Source organism: Temnothorax nylanderi, unplaced genomic scaffold (assembly GCF_030848795.1).
Source record: "Temnothorax nylanderi isolate EJ_2023f unplaced genomic scaffold, tnyl_v1.0 TNYL_tig0002_pilon, whole genome shotgun sequence".
NCBI classification, from domain to species: Eukaryota; Metazoa; Arthropoda; class Insecta; order Hymenoptera; family Formicidae; genus Temnothorax; species Temnothorax nylanderi.
The window spans coordinates 3,360,630-3,373,496 of record NW_027249064.1 but is presented as its reverse complement, the minus strand read 5'-3'; the positions used below and the strand labels follow the sequence as shown (position 1 = coordinate 3,373,496).

At 33.6% G+C, this 12,867-nt stretch overlaps 2 protein-coding genes and 1 pseudogene across 5 annotated transcripts; 1 reads left to right on the top strand and 2 right to left on the bottom strand.

The window, feature by feature from the left end:
• Positions 1–104: 104 nt before the first annotated feature.
• On the bottom strand, positions 105–5,933 carry LOC139769796 (odorant receptor 46a-like). Of its 3 annotated transcripts, none has more exons than XM_071701181.1 (6): positions 4,589–5,933; positions 4,005–4,258; positions 3,172–3,647; positions 2,767–2,871; positions 1,601–1,756; positions 105–399 (listed from the first exon to the last, which is right to left on the bottom strand). In XM_071701181.1, exons 1-6 carry the CDS (start codon positions 4,690–4,692, stop codon positions 115–117), a joined length of 1,380 nt encoding a protein of 459 aa, XP_071557282.1. In that variant the 5' UTR covers positions 4,693–5,933; the 3' UTR covers positions 105–114. The 3 variants fall into 3 exon arrangements, with proteins under 3 accessions (XP_071557282.1, XP_071557291.1, XP_071557300.1); XM_071701190.1 differs by lacking the exon at positions 105–399 and adding an exon at positions 410–1,516 and having other exon boundaries at positions 4,005–4,267; XM_071701199.1 differs by lacking the exon at positions 105–399 and adding an exon at positions 412–1,516.
• LOC139768100 (uncharacterized) lies at positions 5,367–8,106 on the bottom strand (annotated as a pseudogene).
• Positions 8,107–9,688: 1,582 nt separating this feature from the next.
• On the top strand, positions 9,689–12,867 carry LOC139769742 (uncharacterized). Of its 2 annotated transcripts, none has more exons than XM_071701061.1 (2): positions 9,689–9,861; positions 10,148–12,867. In XM_071701061.1, the coding sequence occupies exons 1-2, from the start codon at positions 9,810–9,812 to the stop codon at positions 11,881–11,883; spliced, it is 1,788 nt and encodes a 595-aa protein (XP_071557162.1). In that variant the 5' UTR covers positions 9,689–9,809; the 3' UTR covers positions 11,884–12,867. The 2 variants fall into 2 exon arrangements, with proteins under 2 accessions (XP_071557162.1, XP_071557171.1); XM_071701070.1 differs by having other exon boundaries at positions 9,690–9,866.

Genomic DNA, 12,867 nt, shown 5'->3' with positions numbered 1-12,867 from the left:
GCATTTATGCATTAATAATGCCGTACACTTTGTCAAGCGCACATTAAATTTTAATACGATCGAGTCGCCTGGGTTTCTTATCGGAGCCCTTTTTCAACATCGCGTATATTTCGTTTATCGAAGAAAAGAATTCGTACATAGTACGACGTTAATATAACGTTGCGTGTCTCGCAAAATAAGAATTTGTTGAGCAACTCTTCTATTATGTAATATTAAATACCCGCAGGAAAATAGAGATACAGAAAAATAGTATTGAACTGGCGAAAGGTATAGCGCTACGTGAATAATAAACTGCGTAACCTGGAAGTGAAAAGATAAGAAGTTTCCGCAAACTGGCCGAAGAACTGTATAACTATTTATCAATGCGAATTGATTAAAACTAAACCCTCCAACTTTTATCTGAAACAATAAACCAATAATTTCTGAGATATTTGGCGTAGATATTTGGCACACGAAATGAAACTCACCCTGTATAATCTGGTTTAATAGTTCATTTCTTTAATCGATAACGGACTAATTCGATTCATTTGTTACCGATTCGTTGTTGATTCGCGAAACAGAGCGAGTCAAAGAAAACGTTAAGTATTATTGCATAAACAGCTGCAATCTGTTGCAGGTACGACGCCATGTAATGAAATGCTTTCGAGGCAAAACAGGATACGATTTCGCAGGTAGGTTTCACGCTTCTTCCTTTGCATAATCCCAAAACGATACTCCCAGACCAATTGCTTACGATATATTATTTTAAAAAAAGAAGAAGCACTTAGCTGTCACGAATATTTCGATTTATCTCGTTAAAAAACCGCATGTGTCAATATAAAACATGAAATGTTAAAGTTAAATTTTAGCAATATAGATATGCATGATAATTAGATCAATCGTATTGATTAATTGTGCAAAACGAGTTCTCTGGATTGCATTTGTTAGTCTTTATTAATTATCTTGTTATTTTTTTTTACTATTCCTCTATTATTTCTTTCTTTGTAGAGTTTCTTAGTTGGCACATATAACGCATGAATAATTCAATAGCACCGACCATTTCTGTTGTGAAGCATTATATAATGCTATGTCTGCTTCAGACAAAAAATATATAGTCGCGACAAATGAAATATAGCCAACACCAATATTCACGTAGCGAATAAAGAACACTGGTGATGAGGCATAAAACTCTACACATATCGATGACAGAGATCTTATTTTTTTATTTTAACGTTATTATTATCATTAAAAATTTAGATAAAGGTCTGATTGACTTAATATTATTATATAAAGGATATTATTACATAAAAATCTAGATATTTAATAAATGTAGTTTGTCACGCAGAATCCTGGTTATAGTAAAAAATAATCAATAATTTAGAGACGTTTCTACTTTAAAGAACTTTTATGTGTGTCTAAAATACACGGATGTAAGAAAATATGTATTTCTATATAAGTTGTCATTCTTTCTATAATTCAGGTGTTGTCACATCGACTGTTGTAGAACATTAAAGGTAGAGTAGGACATTTTCAAAATCTGCAAAGGGAAGAATCGTCGACTATCTTGTTACTGCCGCTAGGCCAGGTATATACATAAAGCACACCGTCATTGCAAACTTACCCCAGTGAAAGTGTCGATGCCTAAGCTGAAAATTCCGTAATAAGAGAGCTTCAATCCCTTTTGGCTGATGGCCATCACGAATAGCAGACTTCTCCGGTCTTGCGTCGTGGCGGTCGTCCAATCACTCGAATAAATAGCGTCGCCGATACCCCTGCTCTACACATACACATGACAAAAAATATCTTTACGCATTTATGGTAAGCCCGTTGAAGATGATCTATAATTCGGCACAAAATTATAAATGAACATTACACGAACAGAAACGTGTTTTATGATTTTATATTATATAAGGGAAAGCGGGGTAAGACGGACTAAGGAATAAAATGGTTCAATCGCTAGATCTTTTTAACAAATATTGTCATTTATTGGATAAATATGAAATTAATTTCAACTGAAAAGTTGCATTGCAATGCTTTGAACTTATCTTGAGTTATTTATTAACAGCCGTCAAATTTTTTGAATAAGATTCTTGTAGTCTAATTTTCAAATAATGTTTTAAATAACTAAATTCACAGATCATAATAATGTATTAAAATTTACATTTTCTTTTTGTGGATATCTAAAAGTAATATTTTATAATAAATTATATTGAAATAAAAAATTTAGTATAAATTAAAATAAAATTGTCATGGGATAAGAAGAATTGTTGGATATGGAGTAAAATGAATCAATTATATATACCTATCCTTTTATGTTTTATTCTTTGTATTCTCAAGAAACAATCATTGGTGATGTTTAATTACAAAAAGAATAATATCGTGACCAATTACAGCTTACTCTTTTACCTTTAACCAACTTTAAATTTTTCTTCTTTTAATAATAAAAGATATAATTAAATATAAAGCTCCTATTTTAATGAATTAATTTACTTCTTGGTTCATTTTACCATTTAAAATAGTCCGTTCTAGCCTGTAGATGGGATAAAACGAGCTAAAACTCACAATTGATAAAAGCTTAATAAAAATTCAATTTTGATAAGTTTTAAAAATAAACATTCTAAAGTTTCATGTATAATTTCAACCGTTTAATACAAATAATGTAAGTGAGGGGATGGGTCTTACCTCACTTTCCTATATACAATTCATATTTTGCTTATATTATTCCGTTACGAATTACAGATTGAAACAGGCATTTAATTAAATTAATTATTATTCATTTTCAATCACCTTCAGTTGCAATTCATTTCCATACCAGCAGTAGAAGAACACTTGAAACAGCATGCAGCCGAGGTACATAGTCAACGAGAGAAATTTGACGCTGAGAATCTTCTTCTGCGAAAAAAAAACTTATCGTTAGGTCAGTACATTCACGCGGTACCGCGACACACGTAGCGAATTATACATATATTCAGTGATAGCGACACTTTCTTTTATCGATGATTTGCTATCTGCTATATTGGTATTATTTATTATTTTAAGTATTTATTTTTAATATTATTTCAAATATTTTTTAATATTTAAAATAATATTAAAAGAAACAAAATAAAATTAGATTAGGCCAATATTAAAAGAATTTGAGATGCCAATTGAATTAATCGTAAGGATCATCGTAGGGATTTCAGTTTACGCGACCTTGGACATTTGGAAAATACTGGTGCACAAGGTGACCATGCTGAAAATGAATAAAATCGCCACGGTCCACACAAACAACGACTGTATCCTGCGCACGATCTCGTGTACGTATAAGTGATGTCTCACGCACTCGCTGATCATCGTGTCTTTGCGCGAATCTATTCGATATTGCTCTGGATGATCCTTGAAGATCTTCGAGAGACGATAGCGCAGCAGCTCGATCTGCCCACAAGCGTGAAGGGTGAAGCCGTAGACGAGGGAGTCGAACGAAACGTTCAACAGTACCCCGTAAAATATTGCGCCTACGTGCTGAAGGTAAGTCGCCAGGTACGGATATAAGCCGGATATCGAGTACGGCAGGTATGTCTTGACCGGCAGAGGTCTGTCGCTATTCTGAGGCCCCACAATAGGGGCGAGTATAAGAGCTATACAAGTAGCTTGAGATATACTCATGAAAGTTCGAGCGCACCACTTGGCTGTGACAGACATAAATATTAAAAATATTTTTTTTTTTCAAGTTTATACATATCAAGTACATATTTTAGAAAAAGTATATCATAGAGAAGAAAAATAAAGTCACAGTCTGATATAATAAATGTCGTTGGAACATGGCGAAAGATATTAATTTCGAATTTAATTTAATACATTTTGAATTAAAATTGATATCAATGTATACTCTATTACTGTCTATCAAAATTTTGATTGCATTGCTATAGCAAAAGTATATTAAAAATTCGTATTATTAATAACTTCAGCTTTAAAGATGATTTAAATTATTATTATTAAAATTCATCATTTGTACTAATTTCGTCAGAAAGACAATTACTGAATACCTTTGCGATCGTACTTAAGGAGGATCATCTTTTCTTCGGAATTCCTTGGCTGACACGTTTCGCTTCGAAAACAGTCCAGCAACATGGACACTTCGTTTTGTCGCGCTAAGAAGTTTCCGTATTTAAAGCAAAAAGCTACATAAGTTAACGCTAGGAAGAGTCCTTCAGTTATATCTTCTATATTGTCGTGCGTCCTTACAAGCTCGATTACTTCCAATATCGTAAACTCGTATAGTAATGTAACGATGGCATACCTGGAAATTCTATTATATCTTAATATCTTAATAATTTTAATTACATCTTAATTAAGTAGAAATATCCAACAATGTCTGATCGTAAAATCTTAAATGAAACAAAATGAATTGACTGAGCCTAAAGTAAAAATTAAGTAAAAACAGATTTTCCATGCAGTCAGATAATGTAATCAGATTACAATTCTTTCATATTAATATTTTATTAAATATAAACTATGTAGCCGCAAAATAATTATCTCAATAAAAATGTCATTAACAAATTAATTTTTCAATAATAAGGAGAACTTATATCTGCAATAGGGGCATGATGTAGATAGAAAAGTATCGTACCTGTAGCACAAACTTAAGCAACGCACGAAAAGATTATTATCCTTCTCTTCGCTCCATGCACCGCAGAACCAGAAAACTCGGAAATTTAATGGCAATATATCCATAATTCCGGGACGGCGTCGCGCCGATGGATAGTCTCCCTCTTGTCATGTATCGCTATGCTTTGAAAAATATGAAGCTTGTAAAAAATATATATAACGACACATTCTATACATTGTCAACGTCCATTCTCGTGAATTAGTAATGATATCGCATGGGACGTTCCTAAGCGTTCTTTAACATTTAATGTCGTCGGGCAGCGGGAGAATTTGCTGATTTTCTTTCTCCGCTACATTTTCTTCTTGTCTCTGTATTCATTTTTACACGTTCATCAGACGTCCGCGATGACATTACCAATCATTTTTTAAATTGTGAACTTACGTAATGTGTGCACTTATGTAATATCAAATGCACGAAGAAATATACTGAGAGTGAGGGATATTAAAATATTACTATTGCTGTGTATGACAGGTTCTTTTTCAAACGTCGCTCAAGAAACCTGCGACGAGCACTACGAGCAGTTGGAAATTTTGTGAAGAGAATAGGTCTGTTTTCTATTGCCGCACTGCTGAATTAGTGCACACTGGTGCAATAAGTTAGAGTGGGACAAGTATATTTTGTTTCACTCTAACTTACTGCACTAGTTCAGCAGTGCGGCAATAAAAAATAATAATAAGTCGTGAATCTGCAAAAGCGCGCCGAATAAACTGCAAATATATTTTCAGTTTTGCAATTATTTTTAGAAACTGAAAAGTTTGAAGAACACAATGACGATAATCCACATAAATAACGATTGTATCCTGTGTACGATGTTGTACAACGAAACGTGATGCCTCGCGCATTCAGCGCATTCCGCGAATTTCTCGATGGCGACGTAAGTATTTTTTTCTTCTCTCCGTTATTCTCCTGGTTTGCATAATGAGAGCGTTAAACGTGAGGAATCAAAAGTGACGTTCAATAATATTCCGTAAAACAAAGCTGCAGCTTACTCGAGATAGGTCAACAAGGAAGTGATTCTGCTACGGTACGTACATCTTCAACGGCAACTACCTTTCGTTCTCACTCATCAAAGGTATATTATAAGGACCAGTAAACCCGACATTTTTGCGAACGGAGCATGAAGGCACAGATGGTGTTTGCAATGGAGTTTGCAAAATAATTAGGTTCTATGAGATGTACGGACGACTAAAATTATATTTATTTTATAAGTTAGTTACTTTACCAAGAAATCTTTTATCATAAGTAATTAACCGAAGAAACAAGACTATACAGGCAAACGGAGACAAATTTAGCTATATCGCAGCAAAGAAAGAAAAATTTACTTAGTAGATTTGTTTATAGAGACGTTAACCAGCTGTCAAAGCAAACAATTCATCGTAACAAATCGCATTTTGCCTTTGCAACAAAATTATCGCGCGCTGGTAGAATGTTGATATAAGAATAAAGAAAATTTAAAAAAATAGATGGAGAAGAAACTGAATAAATTTGTTATTTACCAAAGCTCTCCTATTCCAACAAATAAAATTAATCTTCTTAACAAATATGTTTGCTGTCCGTATAATAATTAACAAAACTTGCTATGTAGATAACTATTTATTATACCGACAAATCTTTTTTTCACAAACTATATAAATTTATCTCTATATTCGTAAGTACATTATTTTTTTTTAACAAAAGATTTTAATCATAAATATTTTATATTCCAGCTGAAATTCTCGAGTCCTTGATGTGCCTTTAGGAGCAATAAAATACCTTTGAGATTGTATCGTCTCAGTATTGATTCCTGCGTTGAATCTCTTGGCTGACATAGCTTGGCGCGAAAAGAATCTAGCAAGGCACGTAATTTGCACTGTCGTACCAAAATGTTGAAATACTTTAAGCACATGCTCACGAAAGTTAAGACGAGAATAGACCTTCCGTTAAATCCTCCACGTCGTTTCTCATACGTACAAGCTCGATTATCTCAAATATCGTAAGTAATATAGTACAGCAGCGATTGTATTCCTATCAAAATTATATAAAAGAGAAGAAGAATGTGCATTGCATATTTTATAGTTTCTAAAAATTTTTATCACTTAATTAACAAATACTATTTCCACATATAATTTTCAATTTTAATGTATTAACAATAAAATGTTTTTAACAAAATTACTAGGTCTATTTTAGCTTAACGTTATAATTATTTTATCTGTAGCAGAAACTGACAAAGCGCGGCGTGAAGTCAAGTTGCTATTCTAACGTTCTTTCCATACGCACCGCAGAAACGAAGAACGTAAAAGTGCACCGGCAATAAGTTTATATTTAAATATTTTTATCGTAGAGTGTTTAACGTAACAGCAAATCTTCCCTCGACAATGGCCTAATTTACATCGATCACTTGATACTTGATACGCGTATTAAATAGTAAATAACTAGTAAATTAGTTTGATTATTGCCTCATCAGCTCAAATACACTACTTAAATACGCGTATCAAGAGATCGATGTAAACTAGGCCAGTGGCAAAGCATAGTATGTCATCTGTTCAGAGCTGCTGGAGACATCCCCGACGACAATATTCTTGCATTAATAACAATACCTGTCTAAATACAGGTATTGTTAGAGAGGGTGCATTATCTAATACTGTCCATCAGAACAAAACATACGGACTTCTCCCATTACTGTTCGCATTCTTACTCTTGATTTTATAATATATTCTCATGAGCTGATGTAACCCGATGGCAAAATGTCGTGTGAGTCTTCAATGCCAGCAAGTTATCACTTATTTGAAAGATTCCTTCTACACTATATTACCTTATAAATATTGAAACCGTAAAGTGTGCAATGACTAACGTAAAATAAAATCGTGAAACAGGAATTTGTAAAATTATGGGTTTATTGCGAGGAATATTTTATTCTTGAGACATACATTCAATTATTTTGCTAAGAAAACAATTAAGAGAGAAAATTGCTTCGGTAAAAATTTCTTCGAAGAATCTCTCTTAAAAAAAGTGAAAAATATTAACCATCTTTATTTCTAGGCCTTTGGCCTTTTTACATTGGATTACAGTGATTACACAATTAATTTAGACTATGTTTTAACTATAATTGACAGCTTCATTTAACTCATAGGACTAACGTATTCTCGCATCCAAACAAAGAATAAGTTTTTTTTTAACATCTTTTTTTAACCATCAACTTAAATTGTTGCGTTTATTTTAAATTCGACGTTTAAAATATTTTATACTCATGACAATGTTTCTGATCTTTGCCATGGCCTCTTATCGACCTTACTTATAATTAGTATTTTTTAATCCATAAGTTATATCTTTATTCATTTTTATATGTTGAAAAAGCCTGCTATCAAGTTGCTATCCTTACGTTCTTTCCATACACCGCAGAAACGAAAAACGTAAAAATATACCGGCAATAAGTCAATATTTTTATCGTCGTATCCAACGTAACAGCAAATCTTCTCCCCAAGAATAACTAAATACAACATATCATCAGTTTAGAATTCTGAGACGTTCCCGACTACAATGTTCTTGCATTAATAACGATGTACAGGTACACGATATTGTTTTATATAGAGTACAGTATTTTTTTATATTCTCCACCGGGACAAAACATCCGTGCTTTTCCCATTGCTGCTTATACATATATATAGATATTCTCGATCTTATATTTTTGTTAGATGTTACAGCGGTAATATATCATGCGACATCGATATAAATTGTCACTTACATATTTCAAACATGTTCTTCTACCTCGATCTTTTATTACAGACTTACAGACATGAAATAATAAAATGGCCATAAACTCATAAAATCAAAAAATAAGGGCTTGATTAAAACTTTGCGCATGTTGTTAATATTTTGCTATAAAGACAAGCTTTGTGTCAATCTATTTCATTATTATTAATTAAATAATCTATAAAATAGTCGGACTCATGAGAAATGCTAAAATAATTCAATTTGTGCCGCCTTATTCCGGCGATCTGTAATAAATCCTTTTCCCGGTATAATAGACCAGTAATTTCTGATAAGGTGAGTCTGTCGAATATAAAATAAGTACCTTTTTATCTTGACGCTTTTTTACTGTGGTTAATTACAAACTAATTTAATTGCCAAAAAATCAATAAAGTATCAGAAATGCCTAAAATTTTATATTCTACAATTCGTACCGTTAAAGTTTAAACTCAAAAATTTGAGTTAGTTTTTATAGATTGTTAAATTATTAGGAGAATATAATAAGATAGTAATAATAATAATTTTAAAAATTTTGTTTATTTTTCACTTAAAATTATTGAAATTATTTTTCACTAAATCTTTTATTGAAAAATATGTATATATATATGTAATATATTATTCTAAACTCTCTGGATGACATCAGTAAATAATCAGAATACGAATCGGAATTCGGAACCAATCACATGGCTGATGACGTATGTACGCGTGCATATATCGCTTTAATAAGAATATATATTAAATATTAGAGAAATCGGAATTAGAAATAATAATTAAACATAACGCACAATGGAAAGGAATAAAATATAAGATATAAAAGGAATATAATAGGAATATTTGTACATTTACATATAACATTTAATATTTGTTACAGGAATATTCCTATATTTATATATCCTAAATATTTAATATTTATTCCTATTCTTAATATTTTCTCTATTGTGCACAGAGCCTAACCCTCGATCTTCCAACACTGGATTGGTCAATTCTACGACTCGGAGGAGCTACTACGACCAATCGGGGAGTGCAGTCATCAATATATTGATCAATATACTATACTGCAATGTGAACTTCACTTTAGAAAAAAACGGGACAAAAGAAAAAACTACAACCGGCCCGTCCTTTTCTATCGCTGTGCTTTTCGAGAAGAATAGAAAACCATTGGCCAATCAAAATTCGCTAAACAGATACAGAAAATAGGTCCCTAAATTAAATCGACCCTTGTTTTTCTTGCTGCCCGGGCGCTAAACAATTTACATTTCAGTCTAGTATCCTTATAGTATAATTATAGTTCATTGGTAGCCGTGGTGCGCGTGCGCGGCGTGCAACGTGGTTCGTTTCGTTAAATGGAAACGTAGCCTGGCATGGTCAAGTAGGTAATGCACGAGACAAAGTACATCCGACAACTTGGCCACCTAAGCAGTCACGCAAAACTCATTGCCCACCTACGATCGCGAGGATGGTCCCGTCCCGCGCGAGAGAGATGATGATGAAATGCGGTTGGACGGAAGGTATGGTGCGATTCTTTTCGGCCCGAATTTTGCGGCGCATTATCCCTCCCCTCCCCCACATGGCGGATGGACGATACGTAACTCTCCGAAATTTTTCTTCGTCTCGTCGCTGCAGTCTCGATCACCGTTCCCGTCCCCTTTTTTTTTATATCCTTGATTATTCACGAGAGTTTTTAATATCTCCTTCATTATTCATCCCGCTATCCGTGCCGACGGTAACGAGTGGTAACGAGATGCAGAAACGAATTACAAGATTTGTCTGTTTTCTTTTCTTTCCGCGATACAGGAAAGGGACTCGGTAAGGACGAATGCGGCATAACGGAACCTGTAAAACTCGCGACAACTCAGAATAAAGCGGGTATAGGATACAGCGAGACCAATCCCTGGTGGGAAAAGATGTTTGACGACGCCATAAAAAATGTTAAGGTCACGTCGCGCGGTGACGAGGTTTCTTTGTCTGTTGTCAGTGATACGGACGCTTTGCGTCCCGGAGGCGAATGCACGATCAACGGGAGAAAATTTACACCTACAGGGTACACTAAGAACTGGAATGACTGGAAAACATTTGTAAAGTCAGAGGTCACATTCGATGACCAAAAGCTCACGCTTACGAACCCGTATAGCTGTGAAACATTTACGAGGCCTATATTAATGAGGAAACCTCCTCTCGATCAGACAACTTCAGTATGTTCCGGCGAAATGATGCACGAAACAATGGGACACAATCTTACGTCATCAGGTGGAAAATTGGAAAGGATCGCGGAGCAGGATAGAATACTTTTAAATAAGTCTCTATCAGATACAACTCTGACCAGGGAGAACGACACGGGCTATAGGAAGACGAATGTAGAATCAGACGTGGAGGAGAAGGACCATGAAATAGATAGCATTGAAAGCATACTGCAATTTGATAGACCTTGTCTGTCCGGCAAGTCCAGAACCACAAAGAAGAAACATCGAAGAAGAGTACATATGCTAGCGACGCAACTAGAGGCTTGTAATTTAGAGAGACAAGTGCATGACTTTCCGAAGATTAGGACGCTTTGCCAAAAGATGAAGAGAAACAAAGAGAAAAAAGTAGATAAAAGCACGCTGTTAACTTGTTTAGCGACGGCTACATCAGGTCAGGTAACGGTGTCTCAAATTAAAAGTCCAGAAGTCCACGGTAATAAATTTCGGGTGTCAAATTTATTTAAAGAAATTGATATTGAAGGAAATAGAAGGTCTAGAATGAATACATTAGTTAATATATTACAAAGAGGAAAAAGTGTAAACGAGAAGGACAGCGTTGGGCATAAAATAGAATTAAGTCCGGAATTGAAAAATAGTACCGAGGGAAACAAAGTGACAGATAAGCGACGTAAAGACTGCATAATCGATTTAGATGCGGAGAAGCAAGATTATGATCGATATTCGATGCGGAATTTAAGGTGGGGCGCTTTAAAACTAGATATTCCTGAAAACCATACCGTTTTAAAACTCGGTGTGGTAGGTGAATTGCCAGGACTCCATAAAGAGCTTCTTTATGCCGCAAAGGAATGCGGCATAACGGAACCTGTAAAACTCGCGACAACTCAGATTAAAGCGGATATAGGATACAGCGAGACCACGGCTTTTCCCTGGCGGGAAAAGATGTTTGACGACGCCATCAAAAATGTTAAGGTCACGTCGCGCGGTGACACGGGTGACGAGGTTTCTTTGTCTTTTGTCAGCGATAAATGTTCACCTAGAATTTACAGAACTGAAGAATTTAAGAACTGGAAACATCCAGTAGAAATCCAGGAAGACATGAAACGCCAACTCATTAATAACCATATATTAAAGAAATCAATACGGAAGAGAACGTGTGAAGAAAGTAAGAAACGGCTGAGGGAAATTATCGCTTCAGTAGCAAGGCGTGGACATCTCAACCATCAGGTAAATTCTGTAATAAATGATTTAACGTCGTTCAGTCTTACCGAAGAGGTAAAGGCAGATACCATTAAAAAAAAACCCACTCAAACTCACCGCACATCTGTTTAAAAATTTAAAAAAGGAAAACCAAAAATAAAATAAAATAAAATACTCGAATGAGTAATTTTTTGTATGTATACTTCTGCTTCTATAATTTCAAGATATTTTCAACATATAAATTGCAAAAATGATGTGTAGGAATAACTTGACTGCCTTAAAAAAATGTCTAATAATGGTCTGTAAATTATACATAACTGATAAAAAATATGGATATGACTATTTAGCACTTATTCATTGAATTATTCGCTCGTTAATCATGCAATTGTAACAAAAATTGATCCGATTTTTATTTTTATAGTACATTCCGTGCTCCATTTTTTATCTTTTATTTTATATACATATAATCCTGCTAGGATGTATATACAAATTTTTTTCTACTATAGGAATTTATTAAATTGCATTAATCATTATTTTCAAAAATATTTTAGATGTGTATTTAGTTATATAAGTTTATAATTTATGTAAATTGTCTTATTGACAATTCATGAAAAATAAATGTTAGCGGATCTGCGATTGCTTCTTCAATAATGGACAATATTTCATAAATATCATGTATAGTTAATGTTAATTACAATTTCAACGTAAATAATGCTCTATCTTTATCATGATATTTGTAATGGTTATATTCTTCAAATTCATGTATTTCATTCTAAAAAAATTAATATTAATTTTAAAATGTCTTAAACGGCCAAAATTTTGAAACGTCAAACAAAATCGGTAGTAACAGTTAACAAGTTGAAATATAAAAGTTATATTAAAACATTTCGTTGCACAATTACAATTCACACATTAAATCGATATAAAAGTGTATTCGCGATGGTACATCGTACTTGATTGTAAATGTCAGTCGTAAAAAAAATGCATGTAAAACTCGGAAGTTTATATTATTAAGATTAGCGTTGTAAGCAAAGTTCCTATGTACGTAAAACGAATGCGCGTGCGTAAAACACTCATTTGATATATGTATTTTTAATAAATAATATTTGCATCAAA